The sequence below is a fragment of the Aquarana catesbeiana genome, linkage group LG03 (genome assembly GCF_042186555.1).
Source record: "Aquarana catesbeiana isolate 2022-GZ linkage group LG03, ASM4218655v1, whole genome shotgun sequence".
Taxonomy (NCBI): domain Eukaryota; kingdom Metazoa; phylum Chordata; class Amphibia; order Anura; family Ranidae; genus Aquarana; species Aquarana catesbeiana.
Genome location: NC_133326.1, coordinates 722,644,437 through 722,670,718, shown reverse-complemented (window position 1 = coordinate 722,670,718; position 26,282 = coordinate 722,644,437). Strand labels below are relative to the sequence as shown.

At 43.8% G+C, this 26,282-nt stretch overlaps 1 protein-coding gene across 1 annotated transcript in view; it reads left to right on the top strand.

The window, feature by feature from the left end:
* Positions 1–18,911, top strand: part of LOC141134376 (C-type lectin domain family 10 member A-like) — a 39,819-nt gene extending 20,908 nt beyond the window's left edge. The window contains exons 5-7 of the mRNA XM_073623943.1: positions 10,785–10,936; positions 13,744–13,850; positions 18,111–18,911. Coding sequence (XP_073480044.1) covers positions 10,785–10,936; positions 13,744–13,850; positions 18,111–18,261 — 410 coding nt within the window. The 3' untranslated portion in view covers positions 18,262–18,911. The remainder of the gene's footprint in view (positions 1–10,784; positions 10,937–13,743; positions 13,851–18,110) is intronic.
* The last annotated feature ends 7,371 nt before the right edge of the window (positions 18,912–26,282 follow it).

The window sequence follows — 26,282 nt, the reverse complement described above, 5'->3', positions numbered from 1 at the left end:
GGGTGACGGCCAATGGACAGAACCAATTCTTTGAAAATGCACAAGACGCAGCGACCTGGCTGGATCACAATGAGCAAGTTCTGCGCCGCCAAGGCCGAGAAGATGGAGCCAGATAAATTATACCTGACAGATGTAATGCCAGGAATCGCAAGGTGTTAATTCCCCATTTATGTTTATCACTCTGAAGAGGAACTATAGTTGTTGCTCACATAGCGAGTGATTACCGCAGAAAATCGTTATTTCTTTAACACCAGTTATCTTCACCAACAGCACCAGCCCACGCGGGTGAGGTTACCGTGCTGGGTGCTTGTAAGCTATGTGAAGTCATGGGTTACATGGCTATTGTTTCAAAGCCCTGTTGGCGTTAACAATCAGAATAGACCGCATACCCTACAGCCCCTGGACAGTACTGGCTGTGTGCGTTTCATCATGGCCGGATCCAGGGCTTCCAACATTTTTCATTTTTGCTATGTTTTCTACTGTTTTGCCGCGCAGTTGCGCAAGACTGTCCATCCTTTATGAACACTGAGTTTCCATTGTGCAACCCCTTTGCAGAAAGATTGGCTTTTGATGCATCATAATCCAATACACCTGGGCCATTGTACAGTCCAAATCAATCTGACCTTTAGAAGAGCACCCCTTCAATGTATTTTTAACTGTTTGCAATGGTGTCTACACCTATAGTATCGTGGAATGTGCGCGGAGTGAATGACCCTTTAAAAAAGGACCATGATCTCCTCTGGTTTGCGCAAATTCCATCCAGCCAACATTGGTCTTCAGGAGACCCACCTCCTGGGAGACAATGTGGGATGTTTGCAATACACCTGGGTTGGCAAGTCATATCATTCCACCCACTCTGCATATCAGGAACTTGACTCGCTGGTGGATGCTTCTGGCAGATTTGTATTTATTTACTGTAAACTGTAAACATTAACATTACATTAACATTGCTGATAGCTTTTTTATATATCCCACCCCCGTTTTCACGGGAAGTGTTACAGTTGTTGCTGACGTACCTGGCAGGCAAACCTTATGTCCCACTGCTGATTATGGGGGATTTCAACTGCTATCTAGATCCTAAACTGGATAGGCATCCCCCAGTCCCTTCCCCCAAGGGTGGCAGGGGTACAGCGCTCAGCCGCCTACTGGCGGAGGTGGGCTGGACAGACATATGGCGTATACGTAATCCCGATGTGAAGCAGTTTTCATGCTTCTCCAAGACTTGCTTTCTGGCTTAAACTGTTTAACTCCCCAGAGCGAATAACAACCCAAATTGAGCAATTCTTTCAATCTCATAAACACTTTACTGATAAAATTCAAAAATGGGAAGCCTTAATGGCCTACCTTAGGGGGGTGTTTATCGCTGAGATAGCTACAGTTAAAAGAAACTCCTCAGCCCTACTGGAACAGGTTGGAGACCAGGGGCGTCAGCTGGAACTATCCTATGTTACAGATCCTACAGACTCTGCAAGGGAGGCATGGATTTCGGCTCAGGACTCAGTGGACCGCCTGAGATCCTCCGCTGCAGAACGCAAGAGGTTTTTTTACTAAGCTGGCATTTTATGAGGAAGGGGAAAAAAATAAAGTTATGTACTGGTAACGTCTTTTCCTGTAGTCTTCCAGGACAGCCACTATTGAGAGATAGTCTCCTCCTCTTCCTATAGGAAACACTGCGCCAGCCCATAAAACTCTCACTTCCCCTGCCAGACCTCAGTTTTTACAAGATCACCTCGGGTCAGCTGGGGAGACACAAGAACACATTAATAACATACCATTCAATATCATTATCGTACTGCGTTCTGGTCTTTAATAAGACCCCCCAAGTTTAGGGTGGGTAACTAGGGCTGTCCTAAAAAACTACAGGAAAAGACGTTACCAGTACGTAACTTTAATTTTCCCTTTACGTCATTCAGGACAGCCATTATTGAGAGGATAAATCGAGCACTTACCAATTAGGGTGGGACTACAGCTTGCAGAACTTTTCACCCAAAAGCCTGCTCCCCTGCCGCCACCAGGTCCACTCTGTAATGTTTAACGAAAGTGGAGTAGCTGGACCATGTCGCTGCCTTGCATATTTGCTCTGGCGTTGCTCCAGCCTTCTCTGCCTGGGAAGTTGCCACGGCTCTGGTAGAGGTTGCCTTTATACCCATAGGGATCTGTTTTCCTCAGTAGCCAGGCCGCTAATTTCCACTGGTGTACCTGTGGACAGAGGATTGGACCTTGTGAGAGAAGATCTCTGCACAGTGTCTCCCCTCCGGTGGAAACACTATTAACTGAGGTCTGGCAGGGAAAGTGAGAGTTTTATGGGCTGGCGGAGAGTTTCCTACAGGAAGAGGAGGAGACTATCTCAATAGTGGCTGTCCTGAATGATGTAAAGGGAAAACAGGACGCCTACTGGCAAGGATAGCTAGGTCACAGCAACAGTCCCCGGCAGTTGGAGCGATCTGCGCCGCTAATGGTAGGGTGGTTAATGACCCTGAACACGTTATATCTGAGCTGGCATCCTTCTACAGAGACTTATACGGTGCGAGGGATGGCTACTCAGATAATGAGCTTGAGGCTTATCTGTCGGGGATTGAGCTGCCCTCTCTGTCAGAGGAGGCCAGACAATTGCTGGAGGCTCCCCTGACATTGTAAGAGCTACAAATTGCGGCATGCTCCTTTCCCACGTGCAAGGCGCCGGGGGAGGATGGCATCCCCATGGAAGTCTTTTCTCAGTATGGCGAGTGGATAATGCCTCACTTGCTAAAGTGTTGAATGCCTCTCTCGAGGAGGGCAGTCTGCCACCCTCAATTACTAGAGCAAACATAATTTTACTACTGAAACCTGGGAAAGATCCGGTTGACCCAGGTTCCTACAGGCCTATATCTCTCCTTCAAAGTGATGTTAAAATCCTGGCTAAGGTCCTGGCGCTACTGGTCAACCAGATCTTAACTTCCATAATACACCCTGATCAGGCAGGCTTATGCCACAAAAATCCACGGCCACCAACCTCAGACGCTTGTTTTTAAATATGCAACTACAGACTGACAATGGGGGAAACAGGGCTCTGCTATCTCTAGACGCCAACAAGGCGTTTGACAGCGTGGGTTGGAGATATCTATGGGCGGTGTTGTCCCGGTTTGGAGACCGATTCATAACCTGGGTTAAATTGCTGTATGCCTCCCCACAGGCAACCATCAGGATGTCTGACAGGATGTCTCATGCGTTTGCTTTGGGCAGGGGCACAAGGCAGGGATGTCCCCTGTCCCCCCTGTTCTTTGCCATCGCTATTGAGCCACTTGCGGTTGTGGTGAGGGCAAGTCGGAGGATCACAGGGTTCAAGTATGATGGCCTCCACGAGAAGATTATGTTGTACGCTGACGACATGATGCTTTTCCTGGGAGACACCACCACACCTTTGACTGAGGTGATAACCATTATCTTTTCTGGCCTGACAATTAACTGGTCTAAGTCGGCTCTGATGTTGGACGAGGAGGGAGTGGTGAATCTGCCGGATTCCTGCTCGGTCCCGGTGACGACCTCATTCAAATACTTGGGAATACAAATCTCACCTAAACTTGCGGAATACTGTCATTTAAATATACATCCCTTACTGTCTAGATTTAGAGACAAAAGCTTAAACTTTCGCTGGCAGGTAAGGCCAATTTAATAAAAATGATATTAATGCCGCAGTTACTTTATTTCCTACACAACTCTCCGGTTGTGATACACCTAAAATTTTTTAGGGTGGTTAACACCCTTTTTAGAAGACTATTGTGGAACGCGGGCACCTCTTAAATTGGAACAATTACAGAACCCTAAGGGCAGTGGAGGGCTGGCCGTACCCAACCCTTGGCTGTACTATATAGCGGCTCAACTACAGCATCTAATTGGCTCCATGGCCCGGGATCCGACCGACTCAACGGCGCAGTTGATGCTGATTGGATCTGGAGCGGAGACTATCTCGATGGGTCTGGAGGCCCAGTTGTTCCACAAATGCAATAAACAGACACCCACTTTCACTCTGATCCAGAAAATCTGAAACAAGGGTAGGCAACTGCAAGAGGTGACAGTTTTCACGGAATATAGTCCGATATGGGGGAATCTCTCCTATGTCGAGCTAGTAAAATTACAACAGGGTCCCAGGTGGCGCTCTTTTGGCGTTATTTTATTATCTCATATATTTCGGAGTGGCAAGTTGATGCCGTCTTCTAAACTACAAGCCAGGTATAATTTACCAACTACCATGTACTACCCATAAATAATGATATTTGAAGCGCTTCACAATGTGCATGAAAATGAATATATAAGAATAAATAGTCAAATAAATCCAGCGGTGAGTAAAAATTCCTAAAAAATCCAGCAATCAAAATAGTGTAAAATTATAAAAAAATTAGTGACACTAAATGTGTAAAAAAATTCACATAAAAAATCCACATAAAAATAAATATATAGGGATGTATTCAGAAGGTTCAATTATACAGGTGTAGAATCCTGATTGGTATAGAGCTTTTGATCACTAACAAAGCTGTTTAAAAACACTTGCTTAATTAAGGTGCTCATTGATCTTTATAGTAACAATGTGTTTTTTGCTTCTATTCACAACCAATGTGAGAATCATAAACAGGCAGATAAGAGAAAAAAACAATCATTGTGCAATAGTTAGGATACCAAGGTACACAGGCACACTTCAATCCACTCACGTGTGCCTTATAATGATAAGGCATATGCAGGTTTTACTATAGCAGTCAGCCGCCTTAGACATGAGCAGATTCAGTGCAGTACACTGTGTGAAACTGCTGATCTGCACAGAGCGTCCTTGGCTCCTCCCACGCGTTACATCACAGTCATGTGACTTTTTCAAGGATAATACAAGCTCTGACGGACTCAGCTTTATAGCACAACAGCAGAGTGGTTGCCATGGCTACAGCATGAGTTTATCATCATCCTGCTTCCTGCATAAACTTCAATCCTGTTAAAACCTACTTTTATTAGACATGTAATTCATATGAATATCGTTGGTTTATCAAAACCAACGATATTCATATGAATTACATGTCTAATAAAAGTAGGTTTTAACAGGATTGAAGTTTATGCAGGAAGCAGGATGATGATAAACTCATGCTGTAGCCATGGCAACCACTCTGCTGTTGTGCTATAAAGCTGAGTCCGTCAGAGCTTGTATTATCCTTGAAAAAGTCACGTGACTGTGATGTAACGCGTGGGAGGAGCCAAGGACGCTCTGTGCAGATCAGCAGTTTCACACAGTGTACTGCACTGAATCTGCTCCTGTCTAAGGCGGCTGACTGCTATAGTAAAACCTGCATATGCCTTATCATTATAAGGCACACGTGAGTGGATTGAAGTTTGCCTGTGTACCTTGGTATCCTAACTATTGCACAATGATTGGTTTTTTTCTCTTATCTGCCCGTTTATGATTCTCACATTGGTTGTGAATAGAAGCAAAAAACACATTGTTACTAAAAAGATCAATGAGCACCTTAATTAAGCAAGTGTTTTTAAACAGCTTTGCTAGTGATCAAAAGCTCTATACCAATCAGGATTCTACACCTGTATAATTGAACCTTCTGAATACATCCCTATATATTTATTTTTATGTGGATTTTTTATGTGAATTTTTACACATTTGGTGTCACTAATTTTTTATAATTTTACACTATTTTGATTGCTGGATTTATTTGACTATTTATATTTATTCTTATATATTCATTTTCATGCACATTGTGAAGCGCTTCAAATATCATTTATTCTTTTTAAGTGACTCTGAAAACACTCTCTTTTGATAGCAGCCTCACTTGGTTTTATGTGTAATTATCAGCTATTTAGCATCACAGCGCTTTGTGTTTTGTATATATTTTTTCCATTCATGTACTACCCATATCTCCAGCTCAGACATGCGGTGGGCGCGCAGGGAGACGCTACTCCCTGGACCTTGTCAACTACCCCGATTTTTCATTTGTTGCAGACCAGCACAGAAACTAAAGGGTTTATCTCACACTGTTATCAGATGTTACTGATTCAACTTTTAAAAGCTCACCCAACTAAGGCACCATCCCTATGGGAGAAGGATGTAGGTCTACTCATGGGAGATCAATGGGAGGAAGCTCTGCAATCTATCAATATATGCTCTCTCAATGTGACTCAAAAGATCTCCCAATTATATATAGTACTTAGGGTGCACTACACCCCACTTAAATTATATAAAATTGGTAGAAGGCCAGACTCTTTGTGTAGTAGATGTGAGCGACATCAAGGTGATCTCATCCACTTACTCTGGAGATGCCCAAAACTCCATACTGGAGTGAGGTACTGGGGACACTTAATCAAGTGTTCCAGACTACCATTCCCCTAGATCCAATTTATTGTATATTAGGGGTCCTAGAGGAAATTGTCCTGGAAGAGATGACTAGAATTGCACTCATTAGGGCATTGTTCCAGGCACGCAAACTTATATTGATTGGCTGGAAATCGGTCTCCCCACCCTCAGTGACCTCCTGGATAACACATATGGGCAATACCTTGATTATGGAAAAATGTATTTATCAACATAGGGGTAGCTCTAACAGATTTGAGAGAATCTGGGCAGCGTGGTTGGACACCCCTGGACTAAGTCCCGGGGAACTGGTATTGTCTAGATTGCTACAGTGTCCTGCGAGAGGTCCATGAAGGTTTATTAAAGATTAAAGGTCAGAGGTCTGATGAGTATTGGTATGTTATACACATCTTTGGCATATAGACAAGATTGTGGTAATAGATGAAGGGTAGACTGTACTGTTTGCATGAAAGTGTATTAATGTATGATGCTTGTACATTGGAAACTATGTGAACCTGTTCAATAAACACTTTTTTGATTAAAAAAAAAAAAAATCTCTGCACTGGAGTTCTCCACTTGCAATACCTGATGCTGTCATTAGGGGGGGGGGGGGGCTCTCACCAACCCTGTTCCTGGGTCTGTACTAGGGATGAGCTTCGAGTTCGACTCGAACATTGGCTGTTCGCAAGTTCGCCGAACAGCAAACAATTTGGGGTGTTTGCGGCAAATTCGAATGCCGCAGAACACCCTTTAAAAGTCTATGGGAGAAATCAAAAGTGCTAATTTTAAAGGCTTATATGCAAGTTATTGTCATAAAAAGTGTTTGGGGATCTGGGTCCTGCCCCAGGGGACATGGATCAATGCAAAAAAAAAGTTTTAAAAATGGCCGTTTTTTCAGGAGCAGTGATTTTAATAATGCTTACAGTCAAACAATAAAAGTGTAATATCCCTTTAAATTTCGTACCTGGGGGGGTGTCTATAGTATGCCTGTAAAGGGGCGCATGTTTCTCGTGTTTAGAACAGTCTGACAGCAAAATGACATTTCGAAGGAAAAAAAACATTTAAAACTAACCGCGGCTATTGCATTGCCGACAATACACATAGAAGTTCATTGATAAAAACGGCATGGGAATTCCCCACAGGGAAACCCCGAACCAAAATTAAAGGAAAAAAAAAATGACGTGGGAGTCCCCCTAAATTCCATACCAGGCCCTTCAGGTCTGGTATGGATATTAAGGGGAACCCCGCACCAAAAAAAAAAAAAAAAAAAAAAAGGCGTGGGGTCCCCCCAAAAATCCATACCAGACACTTATCCGAGCACGCAACCTGGCAGGCCGCAGGAAAAGAGGGGGGGACGAGAGTGTGGCTCCCCCCCTCCTGAACCGTACAAGGCCACATGCTCTCAACATTGGGAGGGTGCTTTGGGGTAGCCCCCCAAAACACCTTGTCCCCATGTTGATGAGGACAAGGGCCTCATCCCCACAACCCTGGCCGGTGGTTGTGGGGGTCTGCAGGCGGGGGGGCATATCAGAATCTGGAAGCCCCCTTTAACAAGGGGACCCCCAGATCCCGCCCCCCCCCGTTTGAAATGGTAAGGGGGTGCTTACCCCTACCATTTCACTAAAAAACTGTCAAAAATGTTAATGACAAGAGACAGTTTTTGACAATTCCTTTATTTAAATGCTTCTTCTTTCTTCTATCTCCCTTCATCATCTTCTTCTGGTTCTTCTGGCTCTTCCTCCGGCGTTCTCGTCCAGCATCTCCTCCGTGGCGTCTTCTATCTTCTTCTCCTGGGGCCACTCCGCACCCATGGCATGGGGGGAGGCTCCCGCTCTTCTCCATCTTCTTATTCATCCTCTTCTCTTCTTCCTTCTTCTCTTCTTCATTTTCTTCTCTGGGCCGCTCCGCATCCATGCTGGCATGGAGGGAGGCTCCCGCTGTGTGACGGCGTCTCCTCGTCTGACTGTTCTTAAATAATGGGGGGCGGGGCCACCCGGTGACCCTGCCCCCTCTGATGCACAGGACATGACGGAACTTCCCTGTGGCATTCCCCGTGATGTCACAGGGAAGTCTCGTCAAGTCACCGTGCTTTAGAGGGGGGCGGGGTCACCGGGTGGCCCCGCCCCCTGTTATTTAAGAACCGTCAGACGAGGAGACGCCGTCACACAGCGGGGGCCTCCCTCCATGCCAGCAGTCTCTTGTCATTTTTAACATTTTTGACAGTTTTTTAGTGAAATGGTAGGGGTAAGTACCCCCTTACCATTTCACACAGGGGGGGCCGGGATCTGGGGGTTCCCTTGTTAAAGGGGGCTTCCAGATTCCGATATGCCCCCCGCCTGCAGACCCCCACAACCGCCAGCCAGGGTTGTGGGGATGAGGCCCTTGTCCTCATCAACATGGGAAAAGGTGTTTTGGGGGGCTACCCCAAAGCACCCTCCCAATGTTGAGGGCATGTGGTTAGGTACGCTTCAGGAGGGGGGGGCCGCACTCTCGTCCCCCCTCTTTTCCTGCGGCCTGCCAGGTTGCGTGCTCGGATAAGGGTCTTGCATGGATTTTTGGGGGGACCCCACGCCGTTTTTTTTTTTTTTTTGGAGCGGGGTTCCCCTTAAAATCCATACCAGACCTGAAGTGTCTGGTATGGAATTTAGGGGGAACCCCACGTCTTTTTTTTTTTTTTAATTTTGGTTCGGGGTTTCCCTGTGGGGAATTCCCATGCCGTTTTTATCAATGAACTTCTATGTGTATTGTCGGCAATGCAATAGCCGCGGGTAGTTTTAAATGGGTTTTTTCCTTCGAAATGTCATTTTGCTGTCAGACTGTTCTAAACACGGTAAACATGCGCCCCTTTACAGGCATACTATAGACACCCCCCAGGTACGAAATTTAAAGGGATATTACACTTTTATTGTTTGGCTTAAAGCATTATTAAAATCACTGCTCCTGAAAAAACGGCAGTTTTTAAAACTTTTTTTTGCATTGATCCATGTCCCCTGGGGCAGGACCCAGGTCCCCAAACACTTTTTATGACAATAACTTGCATATAAGCCTTTAAAATTAGCACTTTTGATTATTCATGTTCGTGTCCCATAGACTTTAACGGTGTTCGAGCGAACTTTTTTCCTGTTCGCATGTTCTGGTGCGAACCGAACAGGGGAGTGTTCGGCTCATCCCTAGTCTGTACACTTGATGCTCTAATTATATGAAGTTTCCACCAAACCTGCGCTGACTTACCAGCTCTAAACACCAGCAGTGCCCAATATGAGTTTCTGTGTCTGCACATCAGCTGTTGCCACATCCATGTACTGAGTTCCTGGATCTGCATGCCTGTTGTGCCCAAACAGAGGAGTTCCCACCATCTCAGGCCTGGTCTGCCAGGATTGCCAGGTCTGTACTCCTTCTCTGTCCATTGTTAGGGGTTTCCACTATCCCTTGTAACCTGGGGTACAGGTATCAGGTACAAAGCTCCCTGGGATGAACAGTCTTTTCAGGCACAGATACCAAATCCAGTGAGGTAGTGACAAACAGTGCGGTGTTTATTTGTGATATATACAAGTGCTTTACAGTGTTCCAGAAAAACAAGTAGGAACAAAAATAGCCAAACAAAAACCTAGCCATGTCTCGGAACTAATTATACAATATTTACAGGTCCTAACTACCAGGTCGAGCAAGCCTACAGCTTGTCAGCTTCCACATACACAGCTTAATAGCCTTTACCAACCTTTTGCTCTCCTAGACAGAAGTTGTCTGAGGTTCCCAGGCCAAGAGCACTGGTTGTCTGTTTCAGGTGAGTTTATATTGGCCTGGGGGAGAGGACCAAGATCCGAACTGGACCATGGATCAGAAATCCCTGAATGTGTATGAAAGCAGCCTGGGAGACGTATAAACCCCGAACAGGACTTTTCCCAGCTCTCTCTGGGAAGCTCTGCTACACCCTTTTCTGAGTTCCTGGGTCTGAGCAACTGATTTGCCCATTATGAGGAGTTCCCACCCTTGCTGCCTTTAATTCCCAGATGTGAAAACATGCTTTGTCCATTATGAGAAATTCCCACCATCACTTTGCTGAGTTTATTGGTATGTAGACCTGCAATGATCATTATAGGGGAGTCCCACTATTCCTGCTCTGAGTTCCTAAGTCTGCCTACTGTGCCCATTTTAATGGTCCCCCAGTATTTCTGATGGAATTTGTATGTATTTTATATCATGGAGAACGTAGGAAAAGTTGTGACACACAAAGTTGGGTGGAGACACAAAACTCCCGGGTGTGCAGGAACAGAGCCAAGAATTCTGACAGGGAGATCTCATTGATGGAATTTCTGAGACATAAAAGACTCCAGGGTATGACTCAGGGATGTGATGTCTTTTATCTGTGATTTCCTTTTATTATAATTTTACCATCTTGGCTGAATGGTCCGGTAATAACCATGACAATCTAGCATGACCCTCATAATCCTCTTTCTTGCTCCCTCAGACTCTTCTGATCCATTATGCAGTGAGGGACGGAGGCGGTATGGACTCAGCTGTTACTACTTCTCTTCAAGCTCACAACCATGGAACGTCTCCAAGAAAGACTGTGAGGACATGGGGGCCCACCTGATAGTCATTAATAGCGAGGGAGAGATGGTATGAATGCTGAACAGATAGACACATCCCCCTGTGATAGTTCCACTGTCAGATCACATCACTGCCAGCAGTATTTGATTATTATGCTCATAGCCTCACCCCGTGAACAGATTTTCCAGTTTGCAGGACAACAATTTAAGCACTTGCAGACTGAGAGTGATTATTACTGAGGCAGGTTAACTGAATAATTAAACCTTTGCTCACACACCGCTATGTGTTTTAACAGAAACCTGCACCTTTTAAAGAGTCTGTTGGTGCAACTCTGACATCTAAAAAAAAAGTGTTTATCACTTGTTGCCTCATCTAGACATAATTGTAACAGAGTTTACACTGCTATAGATTCTTCACAGAGACTAAGTTATTTCATTTCTAATTAGAGCATTCAGTGGTCCAGCTTCATGATTTTTAAACATTTTTTTCACAGTTTATGAGGGGGGTATGGTAACTTTTGATTAAAGTTTAAAAGGAATTATGCCATGGATTTCATTTTTTCTTTTGCTTGGGTATGAGAGCATCAGTATGACATCCTATTCCTGCATATGAGAGCGCCAGTGAGGATATCGTTATGTAACGAATTATTCAGGGGTGGCTGTTTTGAGGCTCATTTTCCAGGCCAATCTGGTAAGAATACCAAAAAAGGGGGAGGCTTGTCCCCCCGTTTGACTCACGAGTGGAGGTGCTGGTGGTGGATCGTTGCAGATAGCGGACTAGGTGACACCTTAAGACCCCTATTGCTTTATGCGCTTCACACTGACTGTGGGATAGTCACTGTTTGGACTTTTACAATACAACTACTGCTGGTTTAACTCCATTATTGTTAATAGGAGTATTATGTTTGAATTTTAGCGCTGCCTCATATTGGATGTGTGTGATTATATTGTATACCTATCAGTTGATTGGTTAAAGGTAGCAGCTTCATCTCGCCTTAAATTGGCAATTGCAACAATTTAGAGGGAGGTGTATTGTAGCTCTCCAATTTTAAATTGATATCCATTCGGGTATTTATTTTATTAATTTTATACTTCGTTTTCTTCGGGAGCCCTTGGTTTTAGGAAGGGCCAAAAGCAAACAGAATATTGGCATGCATTAAAAAGGGGATCAACTCCAGAGATAAAACGATAATTCTCCCACTTTACAAGACTCTGGTCCAGCCGCACCTAGAGTATGCTGTCCAGTTCTGGGCACCAGTCCTCAGGAAGGATGTACTGGAAATGGAGCGAGTACAAAGAAGGGCAACAAAGCTAATAAAGGGTCTGGAGGATATTAGTTATGAAGAAAGGTTGCGAGCACTGAACTTATTCTCTCTGGAGAAGAGATGCTTGAGAGGGGATATGACTTCAATTTATAAATACCGTACTGGTGACCCCACAATAGGGAGAAAACTTTTCCGCAAAAGGGAATTTAATAAGACATGCGGTTATTCACTAAAATTAGAAGAAAAGCGGTTTAACTTTAAACTGCGTAGAGGGTTCTTTACTGTAAGACCAGTTAGGATGTGGAATTCTCTTCCACAGGTGGTGGTCTCAGCGGGGGGGCATCGATAGTTTCAAAATAACTATTAGATAAGCACCTGAACGACCGCAACATACAGGGATATATAATGTAATACTGACATAAAGTCAAACATAGTTTGTACTTGATGGACTTGTGTCCTTTTTCAACCTCACCCACTATGTAACTATGTAATAGCATGTTAAATACATACATAACACAATAAGCAAAAAGAGGAGAGAATGCAAAGAAAAACACCCAGGAGAAGGAGGGGGGGGGCAGAGGGACATTAGGGGGAGGGGGGAATAAGGAAGGAAGGAAAGAAAGAAAGGGGAGAGGGAGACACGAGGGGATACCCCATGGGGAGACATAAACCAAAAAAGGAAAATCGCCAATATGCCTCAAAGGGCCAAAAAAGAAGGGTGCTCTTCTATCTATCAACCAAACTTACCTCGTCACAAAAGGAACATAGAACTAGGTTGTCATCTCAAATAGTAATAAGCCACAAAAAAGAAGCCCGACTCAAAATACCAATAAAAAAATTTTCCCTCCTTCCCTGTTCTTCTATACATTTTTGGGATGGTGCCATTGTGGATGTTTCACAGCATAATGCTCTGACCGCACACATACATTTACAACACTAAAGGAAACCTGTCCTAAGAGAAACACGGAGTCAGCTATTTTTGACGTCTCCCTATAAAATTGTGAGTTTTCAGGCTCTCATGCTGACGCTGTGGCTTTGATGTTCTGATTCACTGACCCGAGATAAGAATTCATCTAAGGATACCAGTAGGCTAACGTAGAAGCCATCAATCTGGTATATTTAGTAGGAGGTCAGCAGTGGCACCCCCTGTGTTTATATTAGGGCAAGTTTACTTTAAAAAAAAATTTTGTGGAAATATTTTTTCTTTTTTCAGAATTAATTGGTTTCTAGGCATGATCCTCAGATGTAAATGTCATGAGGTTATGTTGGCTCACCACACACAGCCAAAACATTGCTATTGTAGAATAAATATCCTCTCTCCTCAATTTTTCAAGCTTGACTTTGCTGTCCATTTTCTAAGGCTGACCTCAGGGGTGTCACGAGCCTGGAGATAAGTTGTACCATGTCTTTGTCTCTGGGGGAAGATTACATTTGTGTTGGGGTGTGACGTGTTCTCATCATTTTAGTGGATTTCCTCCCAGTTCCCCAGTTTCCTACCCAAACCCTAAAATATACTGGTAGCCCAACTGTCATGTGACCTAATCAGCCATTGTGTGTATAATTCATCTTCTAACAACTTCTATATTTTGTCTTTCTTAAGAATTTTCTTAAGGATTTTCTGCGTGGGATTGCAAATAAACAAACCTTTTGGATCGGTCTAACAGATGCGGATGGAACCTGGAGATGGGTGGATGGAACGCCTTATGACATAACTCCAAAGTAAGACACTGAAACCTCAAATATCAGAATCCTTCTCTCATATATCTAATGCCACATACACACGGTCGGAATTTCCGACAACAAATGTTCGATGGGAGCTTGTTGTTGGAAATTCTGACCGTGTGTAGGCTCCATCGGACATTTTTTGTCAGAATTTGCGACAAACAAATTTTGAGATCTGGATCTCAAATTTTCTGAAAACAAAAACCGTTGTCGGAAATTCAGATCATGTGTACACAATTCCGACGCACAAAATTTCACGCATGCTCGGAATCAAGCAGAAGAGCCACACTGGCTACTGAACTTAATTTGCTCGGCTCATCGTACGTGTTGTACATCACCGCGTTCTTCACGTTCAGATTTTCCGACAACATTTGTGTGTATGCAAGACAAGTTTGAGCCAACATCCGTCTGAAAAAAAACATGGATTTTGTTGTCGGAATGTGCGATCTTGTGTATGCGGCATAAGATCTGGCAAAATGATCTGAAAAGGTGGCACACCGATGGATCCTTGAGCACATTGCTAAGACTTTATTTCACTTCACCCAGTGCTGTACAATAGTTTGTCACCCAGAAAACAATAATGTACTGTTGCGGTGTGTTGCCACTAGTTACTAACATCCATGCATATTCACCCTGCTGCCAGACATCCATACGTCACACTTGTAGACAATGAAAAGTCTTTTGCTTTGTTTTGTTGTTTTATTTAGGGAATTGAATTTGGTTGGGGGAAAGGGTATGGGATGGTCATGGAACAAATAGGTATTTGCAAAAATATAGAACAAAATGGTGGACTCTAATTTTGACAACGTTACTCCAGTCCATTCTCCTCCTCTGCACTCTCCCTGCAGACTTCTACCTCCAGGACATTTCTCCTCCTGCACAAAATTTTCCTGTCACAGCATTAGACATCCTGTCCTGCCATTTTGAGCTGACTAGGCCTCCCTCTGAATAAGTCCTAGGATTATGCCGCGAACACACGAGTAGACTTTTCAGCATCAAAGGTCCGACGGTCTATCCGACAGACTTTCAACGGAGTTGCGTTGGACTTTCAAACGAACGGACTTGCCCACACACGAACTGACTAAAGTCCGTTCGAAAGTGCGCTGGTTTGAACGTGATGACGTACGAAGGGACTAGAAAAAAGAAGTTCATAGCCAGTAGCCAATAGCTGCCCTTGCGTCCTTTTTTGTCCGTCGGACTAGCATACAGACGAACGGATTTTTCGACCGGACTCGAGTCCGTTGGAAAGATTTGAAACATGTTCCAAATCTAAAGTCTGTCTGATTTTCGACAGAAAAAGTCTGCTGAAGGTCCGATGAAGCCCACGGATTCGTTCAGTCGGACCAGTCCGGTCGAAAAGTCCATTTGATGATTCTTAATATGCCAGGGGCCTGCAGTACCCCTTCTTGACGGCCCTGAATATTTAGTTGAAAAGGACATTTAATGAAGGACTATTGATCCCAGTAGACCTGACTTGTGCCCTCCGGCTGCAGCAATTTGTTACAAAACCCTACAGTCTCTCCACTGGCTTTGCACCCAGCTTCCCTGGCATGCCTCTTCCAGATCTCCACTGTGCCTCACTCACCGACTCCTGCCCTGAGTCCTTCCTGAAGGATTCTCCCAGACCATGTTTCTCCAGCTCCTATTCCAGGATACATCCCCATGACCGTGTAAGGAGGGGCTCCCAGCTGCTGAGCTCCTCTGCCTGAGTCGCACCCCCCCTCCAGATGGGGGTGTTCCCCCGCACACAGTCTAGCGTTGCCCCCCCCCCCAGCCCATTACCGGGCCCTTTGTGTCTGGTATAGATAACAAGGGAAACCCCACACCTACATAAAAAAAAAAAAAAGGTGTGGGGCCCCCGGGCCCTATATACTCTTAACGGCAGTATACAGGCGGTCCCCGGGTTACAAACAAGATAGGGACTGTAGGTTTGTTGTTAAATTGAATCTGTTTGTAATTTGGAACAGGTACATTTTTTAAGTGTAGCTCCAGCCCAAAAATCAATTTTTAAGCTTTTTGGAAAACATAGGGAAGGGTTATCATCACCCCTGTAACATTTGTTTTGCTGTCTGTGCCCCTGTTTAGAAGATTTCACCTCACTTTCTGTGAGGTGAATTTTGAAAAATTTGGGTTATTAGGGAAAGAAAGATTGGTGATAAAGCATCAGTGGAGACACCTTTTTTTCCCATATTAACTCTTACAGGAGAGAATTTCTCTTCCTAGGGGTAGATTTCCTCTCACTTCCTGTTGTCTCCCTCCGTTTGTAAGTAGGAGTCTTTTGTAAGTCAGATGTTTCAAAATAGGGGACCGCCTGTATATACTAAACGGCCTGCCCTATATACTCTGCTGAAAATTGGGCCTTAGATTTTGGTGGTACCAGAACACTGTAAGCCCTCACAGTTACTCTTGGTGGGCGCTGGAATGGGCCCTGCTGTGAAATATTATATCAAGAGTTGTAATTAGATGTCCCTGTTAAACAGGGGCAGAAAAATTGGGCCTTAGGCAGTGGTGGTGGTGGTGGTGCCACAACACTGTAACCCCTCACAGATACTCTTGGTGGGCACAGGAATGGGCCCTGCTATGAAATATTAGATCAAAAATTGTAATTACAATACAGTGCAGCCATAGTGAAGTTGCTACTACTTTTCTGGTGGTGTACACAATACAGTGTAGTGCGGTGTTGCAAAACAAAATATACATCATGTCCAGAGGCCACCAAGGAGAGGCAAACGCTCACAGGCCACTAAAAGAGGGCAAGCAGGCTCTGTGTCTACAGTCAACAGTGCTGGTCATGGACATGGTGCATCCTCAATGCTCATGGCCCCTTCCTCCTGTCGAGTGCCCCCACAAGGGGACAGACACAGAGGCACGGTTTAGCCCCACCCCTCTCTCTCCTCATTGGCTGACTGACTTTGATTGGCAGGAGCCAATGGCATCACACTTCTATCTCAGCCAATGAGGAGGGAGAGTCCCAGGCAGCCAAAACACTCCTGCAACATCGCTGGTTCGAGATGGGGCTCAGGTAGATATTAGCGGGGCTGAGGGAGGCTACAGCATGCAGAAGGCTTTTGTATCTTAATTAGGGATGGGCAGAACGCCCCCCAGTTCAGTTTTTTTCTCCCTCCTGAGCCATGCTAGGCCACATGACTTTAACTTGAAGGTATGCCATGCCAGGGAGGACCCCCTGGCAAAGCACCTTATCCTCATGTTGATGAAGATAAGGGTCTGTTCCCCAGGACCATTGCCAATGGTTGTGGGGGTTTGTGGGGGGAGCGCATCAGAATTTGGATGCCCCTGTTAAAAATATGGACACCTACACATACCGCCTTCCCTCATGTTAATGAGTAGGAGGTGCATATTAACTGTGTAACCCATAAATAAACACACCCAAATAAAAACTAAAAATACCCAAAAAAGAGTCCCTCCTTGTAAATACATCATTAATCAGGATGCCCTACGCCTGCCGGTTTGTCGGAATTAAAAACTGGGTTGACCTGATGTACATGACTATTCCCAATGGTACTGCTCGCTGAATGATAGCTCCCTGAGCTGTCATCAGCTATATAAGGGAAGGGGAGGGGAAAGTAGTGACATCATTGACCAAATATGGCCAGTGACAGTTGCTGTTATCCCTGTCCCTTTGCTAATGTAACTGTAGATTCCCACCCATGTGAGTAATGTGCCAGAGATGGTTGCTAGGGATGCAGCGGGCACCAGCACTTGCTGCTTCTTTAGGAACCACTGACAGTAGGAAGCTGTTATATATAGAAGCAGTAGAAATACCATTTCTATAGATGATGCTTAACTCCCAGCACACAGGGGACCAAATGTTTGGCCATTCTTCCAAACACCCTAACAGCCAAACCATTGGCTCATCCCGACTCCTCACATAGCCAATGTAGGAAGGAGATGAGGGAAAGAACTCCTCACATAGACCAATAGTTAAGGGCGTGAAAGGGAACAACTTCTCACATGAAGGACCTGGAGGAGAAAACTCTTCACATATTCAATGAGGGAATAAGGTGGGAAGTAGAATACATCACACAGCTATTGACTATGTATGTATGGGGTTGGCCACCACTGATCTAACCTTAGTGTATTGTACCATTAAATTGTAGTGTGTGGTCAGTTCTCTTGCAGCCAATCACAGTTGTTGGGCTCACACCTTTTAATTCTCATTTTATAGCATTTCTGAGGTCCCAGTTCTGCTCTGTTCCTGTATTGGTCTAAACCTCTATTGTCACTTCTGTCCTTCAGGTTCTGGGGGAAGGGTCAGCCCGATGATTGGAAGGGTCATGGTCTCGGAGGAGGGGAAGACTGTGCTATGTTAAGGAATGGATATGACTGGAATGATCTTCACTGTTCTACAAAAATAAAGTACATCTGTGAGAAGAAGATGACCTTCTGATATGGACTGAAGGACACCAGAGGACACCTGATATCTCTATCCTGTATACTATATACTATACTGTACCTTTTCTGCTCCTCCATCATACTACAGCCATATAGAATCTACTACTGTATAAAATAATGCTGCAGGATTTGCTGGGACTTGTTGTTCTTCTAGAATTGGTGGATCTCAGAGCATCCAATCTGCAGTTTTCAAGTTGAACTCCAACCTTTTCTTTAGTCTTGCACAGTTGTATAGGGTCCTGTATTTCACCACATGCTGTGAACATCTCACAATGTGCATTAGAAGCTACAAAGAGTCAGATAGAGCCCCGCCTAATTTCTTGGCTGGAGGAGGTCCAGTGTCACCTAGGTCTCTCCTCCCCAGCCTGACTGTCCCTGACCCACCACAAGTCATTCATTGATTTTCAGTTCTTTCAAACATGGACGGTCAGCATCACATGTGGGTGTTATCTAGGGTGATCTGCATGCAAACGAGTGAGACACCCTCCTTCTTGAGACATACCATTTCACATGTTATCAACATGGGGGTTTACCTTGCCAGAGGGGAAAAGGCCTTTAACCACTTTGATACCAGGCACTTTCACCCCCTTCCTGCTCAGGCTACTTTTCAGCTTTCAGCGCTGTCAATTGCACGGTCATGCAACACTGTACCCATATTAAATTTTTATAATTTTTTTTCACATAAGTAAAGCTTTCTTTCGGGGGTATTTTATCCCCACTGGGTTTTCTACTTTTTGCTAAATAAACAAAAAAAAATTGAAAATTTTGGAAAATAATGTATATATGTTTTTCTTCATTGCTGTTATAAAACTTTGCAAATAAATAATCGTTCTTCATAAATGTATTCGGCTCCATTTCTTTGGTGAAAATAACCCAAATCAGTGTATATTATTTAGTCTATAGGAAAGTTATAGAGTCCACAAACTATGGCATATGTATCTGAAAATTGATCAATCCTGATGTACTGACGGCCGATCTCATTTCTTGAGGCCCAAAAACATCAGGACAGTACAAATACCCTCCAAATGACCCCTTTTTTAAAAGTAGACAGTCCAAGGTATTTAGTAAAAGGCATTTCAAGTTTTTTTAAGTTGTAATTTATCACAATTTTTTGGAAAATGAAGAAATAAAAAAAATATTCACAATTTTTTATTTTTACATACTGTCACCAGTATAATAGTACATCATATGACGGGTGTGGCGGTGATCAGTGACACTGACTGGTGAAAGTATGTAAAAAAAAAACCAAATAATAATAATATTTTTTTTTTTTTCAATTTTTAAAAATATTTTATTTCTTTTTCATTACATTTTTTTTCTTTTTTAAGATTTTTTTTTTTTTTTGAATACTGTGACCAGATCAACCCAGTGTTACCATAGTAACACTATACTACTCTAGGAGGTGATCGTGATTTTATTTTTTTTACACACTATGATTGCTTATAACAGTGAATATCACTGGGTCACTTGGGAATCTATCTGATTGGATGCTGCTGCCCCTTGTGACTCCAGCAGCCATTATGGGTCAGGCAGAGCCTATTTTAGGCCCTGGCTTCCAGGTTTGGCGTGCATTTGAGAGTGGATAGCGTTATGACAGGTTAGGGACAGAACTAGCGGCAGGGAAAAATTCCAGGCGAAGAGGGAAAGTGTAGGGCTCACAACTTCTCTGGACATCTTCCCACTTGGGCACGAGACTCTGCCCCTCCTAACAGGTGCTGTTAGTTCGGCTGTAACCTGCTCTCTAGACACTGTTGGGACCCGTGACTGTTCCCGCTTGGGCTGTCTTCCCACCGGGTTTACTGTGAACTGTCTCTGCATTGTCTCAATACAAACTCTTTTCAACGCACTTAAAACTGTGTGTGTTTACTACCGAGGCCCCACGCTGCACCCCATCTACATACAGATAAAGATAACAAATGTAGTAGTATTGGAAAATGTAATAAGGGTAATTTCAGCGCTGACTAACCAACGGACAACTCATAATAATAGCTGCAAGCAGACACTAAGGCAAATTCAGCAACACTATTCAGGAACACTATTGTGGCAGATAGGGTTAAACCCACGGAAACAGAAGACAATGCCACCAGCTATTGTATTATACTGGATTACAATATCCAGTATAAAAAATTTGAGCAAATAATAGCTAGACATTGGCCTATCCTTAAAGGTGATCGTACTCTAGGGTCTGTTCTTCCTGAGCACCCACGGTTTGTACACCGCAAAGCCCCTTCTTTACGTGATCGGCTAGCACCAGGGGTCATTGATCCACCGAAAATAGGGACTAATAGGATGTTTGGTTTTCTGTCTGGTTTCTATGCGTGTGGCAAATGTGCCACTTGCAGGAAAGCCAGCAGAAATATCAAAAGGCGGAAAGAATTTGTCTCAAATGTCACACACAAAAGCTATCAAATTGAAGGTTTACTTACGTGCTCGTCTGTAGGGGTGGTCTACATGCTGGAGTGCAATTGTGGCCTCCAGTATGTGGGCCGTACCTCAAGAGCATTACATGTAAGAGTTGGCGAACACATTAGCAATATTAAACGGGGGGTAAAAACCCATAGTGTGTCTAGGCATTTTCGCCTTTGTCATCATAGGGACCCCAAATGCCTCAAGTTCTGGGGGATAGAAAAGGTTCCCGGTCACTGGAGGGGTGGCCATTACATCAGACAACTTAGTCGTAGAGAATCATTCTGGATTTACGAGACCAAGGTCCTATCCCCAGCTGGTATGAACGTCGATTTTGATTTAAACTGTTTTATTTCTAATAGATAATTTCATTTATGTTGTTTATTTTATTTAGAATTGGGTTATTTTTCTGTAATGTTTGCAATCGATTATGTATATGTGATCGTATCCAGGCGATGCCCGCCGTCTGACGTCTTCTTTTTAATATTTCCTTTTTATGCAATTTTTTTATGCGATTTTATGTGATTTTATGAGTTAATTGCTATGTCCCCTTGTTTGAAATAGGCAATAAGCTGGCCAATTTTCTATGAGGATCTGTATATCCCGAGGTTGCTTCCAAGCTTTTTCTTTTAAACCTTATGAGCGGTTATTGATATTTCCTATTTGAGGAATTATATATATAGATATATTTTATTAATTATTTCTTCACTCTGGGGGAGGCTGAATGTTCTGCTGATGATCTGTTCAGGTGCAACTGGTGTGATGTGCTTGGTTCATGTTCTCCCTGGAATACTACAGCTGCACGGTGATTGGCGCATTGCCGTCGCTATGGCGCTACATATAAACAAAGCGGGCCGTCATTGCGCATCCCGCCCCACACTGATGAAGTCCCGCCCACAGGACGTAACGCGTACGGGGGTTAGGAGCGCAGGACGTCACCCGCGGCCATCTGCCTGTTTGCTACGATCACACGCTGTCCAGCCGGCACTCAGATATGAGTGCCGGTCTCTTGCTGAACTTTGAAAAACGAAGCTACTATCATTTGGATCGATTCACCATTGTATGCTATTTATGCTGTATGACCTGCTTCAGGTCGATTATCTCAGGTGAGGGGCCATCCATGTGCGGTGGAGCGATCACAGTCACTGTAAAGTCATTCCCTGTCCTCTTGAGTGTCCACTGGTGGTTCCTGTTGCTCACTTCACCTGTTACATCTGATATATGATTTTTAAGGACATTTGTATTGGAAAATGTAACAAGAATTCTTAGTTATAGATGGTTGTTCACCACTGAGTCCCCGGTCTTTATGGCATGGCACAATGATCAAACTAGACGCGTGCTCACCCTAGTACGAGGCTAGCTGGGGTTGATTTACTAAAACTGATGTGCAAAATCTGATGTATCTCTGCTTCTAGGTTTTATTGTCAAAGCTTAATTGAACAAGCTGAAGTTAGCAGCTGAAAAGAAAAATAGCTGTGCTGAAGGTTATACAGGTTTTCTATAGGTGTATGTATTCGACTTATTAGTTGCTGCTATGTTTGTTTTTTAGGCTTAGTGCGGTATTAACCCTTTCCTTACATTTGAAGTTAGCAGCTGATTGACTACCATGCACAGCTGCACCAGATTTAAAGAGGAGTTTATGTAACACCTTACCAGACTCTGGTAGGTTACAGTCTCGTACAGTCTCATGGAAAACATTGTTTTGAGGCTTCTGTTGGTCAAGAGAGGAGCAGTAGAGAAGGGGGCCGCCTCAGTGATGCATTTCAATTTTTTTAGTCCTCAACGCCCAGAGCTGTCAGCTTCTACATGCCATCGGCAGCGTCTGCATCATATGGTGTGAGATTATCTAGGGGCGAAAACAGACATGGAGAGCTGTCCAGTTTATGATCCACTGGGTTACTGGGTCATGAGAATAGACCATTGGCCAGAACGTGCCCAGTATGCAATTGAGTTGCTGGGCTGCCCTGCATCCAGCGTGCTTTCCAAACGGGCATTCGGTGCTGCTGGAGGTTTTGTAAGAGAGCGCGTCTGTCCACAGACTCCGTGGTCCAGCTGACATTTATCAAAATGAATCAGTCCTGGGGGGCGTGGCATGGAAAGGAGCAGACATGTGTGAGCCCAACTCCGTCTGAGCCACTCCCCACAGTGCTAAATGCAGCAGCATTTATGGCGTGGGGTATAATTTGATAAAGTCATATGAAGTCTGCTATCTGAATGTATCAGAGGTTTCTTTATGATTACAACCCAATTCCCTCTCTTGTCCCCATGTATGCCTCTCAGGCACTTATTGTCTTTTCTACTTCTTGTTTTGTTGTAGTCTGTTTTCTCAATGTATGTTTTTTTGAAAATATAAAATAAAGATTATATAAAAAAAAAAAGAATCAGTCCTGGATTAGCAGCAGCTATTAAACCCCTGACTGATGTCACAGATTAAGTGCTTTCTGGATCTGGAATCTCTGAAAGACTGCCTAGGCTGCCTAGCCGTGTTGGTGTTGATGTAATCTGGAAGAAATGTTTTGGTGTAGGTTTTATGGGCACAATTAACACCCAAGGGCCAATTTTTCCACACCTGTTGGACAGGTGCATGTCATTTAAATTTTTGACAGCAAGGCAAATTCTTGCTTTCATCAAGAGTACCTCTATAGGGTTACTGTGTGAAGGCAACACCAACAAACCCATTTTTCCCTACCTGTTACTTCTATCCAAAGTCAGCGAAAGAGACACCAGACTTTATCCAAAAAATCTCTAATCTTGTTCCAAGTGCACTACATTGTGGCCTCATCATACAGACTGGCTCCCCAAGCCGTTGCTTATAAAATAAAGAAAGCTGGCAGGGAAAATTTCATTTTTTTGGCTTTATAAATATCATTACTGCAGCAGGTTCTATACACGGTACAGATGTGCCGCTTTACAGGCAGACTAAGGGGACTCCCCAGACACTATATTTAACAGCATTTTTATTGATATTTCTCATTTTTGTGGTTTCACTTTAAGCCATAGCAAATCACTGCTCATTTAAAAATGATGTTTTTTTACAAACTTTGTGTTCATTGATACATGTCCCCCAGGGCAGTACCTGGACCCTTATAACCATTGTATGTCCAAATATTTGCATATAAGCCTTCAAAATGGGCACTTTTGATTTTTTCAGTTTGGGTCCCATAGACTTCAATGGGGTTCATTATTCTGTTCTGAACATTTTCATGGTTCGAAAGTTCTGCCGCAAACCAAACCGGGGGTCGTTCGGCCCATGTCTATACTGCATTAAACGTGCAGTAACGCACTGAAATATACTGCAGGAAACCTGTGCTGACAAAATAAACTGACACTGAAGTAAAAACGAATGGTCGCGCTACACTCACACTGAACCATCACTAGATTCACACTAAACTGATACTTTACACTGACAATAGATTCAGAATAGCACAGTATAACACACTAACTGTCTAAGAGCACCGAACAGAGCCCTGTTCTATCTCTCTCCACGCCGATATCACACTACAAATGGCTGCTATTGAAAGAATACTTTTATAGTGTGGGGTGGGACTAATGCCCCATACACACGATCAGAATTTTGACCAGCAAAAGACCGATGAGAGCTTTTGGTCGGAAAATGCGACCATGTGTATGCTCCATCGGACTTTTGCTGGCTGAATTTCCGCCGGCAAAAGTTTGAGAGCATGTTCTCAATTTTTCAGACCGAAAAAGTTTCTATCGGAAATTCCTGTGTATGCAATTCCGACGCGGGACGTGGGAATGGCCTCATCACGTGGTCACCCAGACCGAATGCTTCATCTGCGATGAAGACAAATGGCAGTCCTTCCACGTTCTCCTCCGGAGGTGGCAATCCCAAGCCACCACTCTCGAGATGTCGATAGAACACGGTTCGGGCAAATACTCCACCATCCGACATCTGGCCATTCCTCCCCACGTCCACATATAAAAACTTGTATGCTGCCGACACCACCGCCATCAGCACGATACTATTGAACCCCTTGTAATTGTAACAGTATGACCCCGAATGGGGTGGTGGGAAGATGTGGACGTGTTTCCCATCGATTGCCCCTTCGCAGTTGGGAAAGTCCCAATGGGTGGCAAAAACAGTCTGCCATTCCTGTGGCATTTAAGGAAACTGTGGAGTCCATCTAGAAAAAAAAATAGTAATTTTGCACATAACATTGCAAGCAGATTAGACCCAAACATTCTCGGCCAACATCAGTATAACATTTATTTGAAGGAGTATTTAAAGGCAAAAGTATAAGGTCCACTTATCAGATTCCTCACCCCCTCTGATGGCCCATTGTAAAAATTTTAGGGGGGGGGGATGTTTTGGACAGGTAACCCTCTCAACTTTATTGAGAGCTGAATGCATAAATAATGTGTTTTACTTTGGCCAGCCCCTCCTCACTTACACTATTGGCAGCCCGCTGGACAGGTAAGAACTGTCATAATCCAAAAATATAAATACACACTGTACAAATGGAAGCACATTTTGACATTCTGCAATTACCTATCAAGATAATAATATGAATAAAAAACTTTAAACAGTACCTTTTGAAAGTATTCAGGCAGGCCGTTTTGCTACCTGCTTTGGTGAATTCATCCATAAATAGGACCACAAAAGAGGTAGGTATAGTGTGAACAAGATAAAGAAAGTCTTGCGAGCCACAATGGTCCAATGCCAAATGTATACCAATACCCAGCTGCAAGCGCAAATCACGTTTCGTATACCGTGCACGCTAATAATGATGAAGAATATGCGCTGCACTAGAGTGAACACAATTACTATATTATCTTTAAGATATATATATATAAAAAAAATGCAAATTCAAATCTGGTATATAAGTGAATGAATATCAAAAAACGATTACAGTGAATCCATATAGTTCAAACATATAAAGTGCAAGGTGCATAGAATATATATATATATGTAATCTATATTGCCAAATATAAAAGTGCATTGACAAATGCAAAAGTGCTTAGTGCTCCATAATGACCATGAAGGATGTCCTAGTACATGATCACAAAGTGATACGTGAAAAGTCCCATATAACAGCATCAAATAGGTGCGTATAAACAGTGTCCATATATGGTGTAGTCTAACATGCTCATAAATCTTTAGTGCTGCAAACCATGCTCCAGTGAATTTCAGTGGCCCCCCTAGGCTAATGTGCTCACCTCAGAGCGTGTGACCCAGCTGCTACACTGAGTCAAAACATGCTTTGGAGCCACCCGCGAGCTTAGTACTGATTACCAGACCTTAATCTCCAGCTTGGTTCAATGCAGCTCCAGGTATTCACTCCTTCGCTCCGCCAGCAGTTGTCTCCAGAGTAGTGGAAGTAGGGAGGTGACAACTGCTGGCGGAGCAAAGGAGTGAATACCTGGAGCTGCATTGAACCAAGCTGGAAATTAACGTCTGGTATTCAGTACTAAGCCCGGGGGTGGCTGCAAAGCATGTTTTGACTCAGTGTAGCAGCTGGGTCACACACTCTGAGGTGAGCACATTAGCCGTATCACGTATCACTTTGTGATTATGTACTAGGACATCCTTCATGGTCATTATGGAGCACTAAGCACTTTTGCATTTGTCGATGCACCTTTATATTTGGC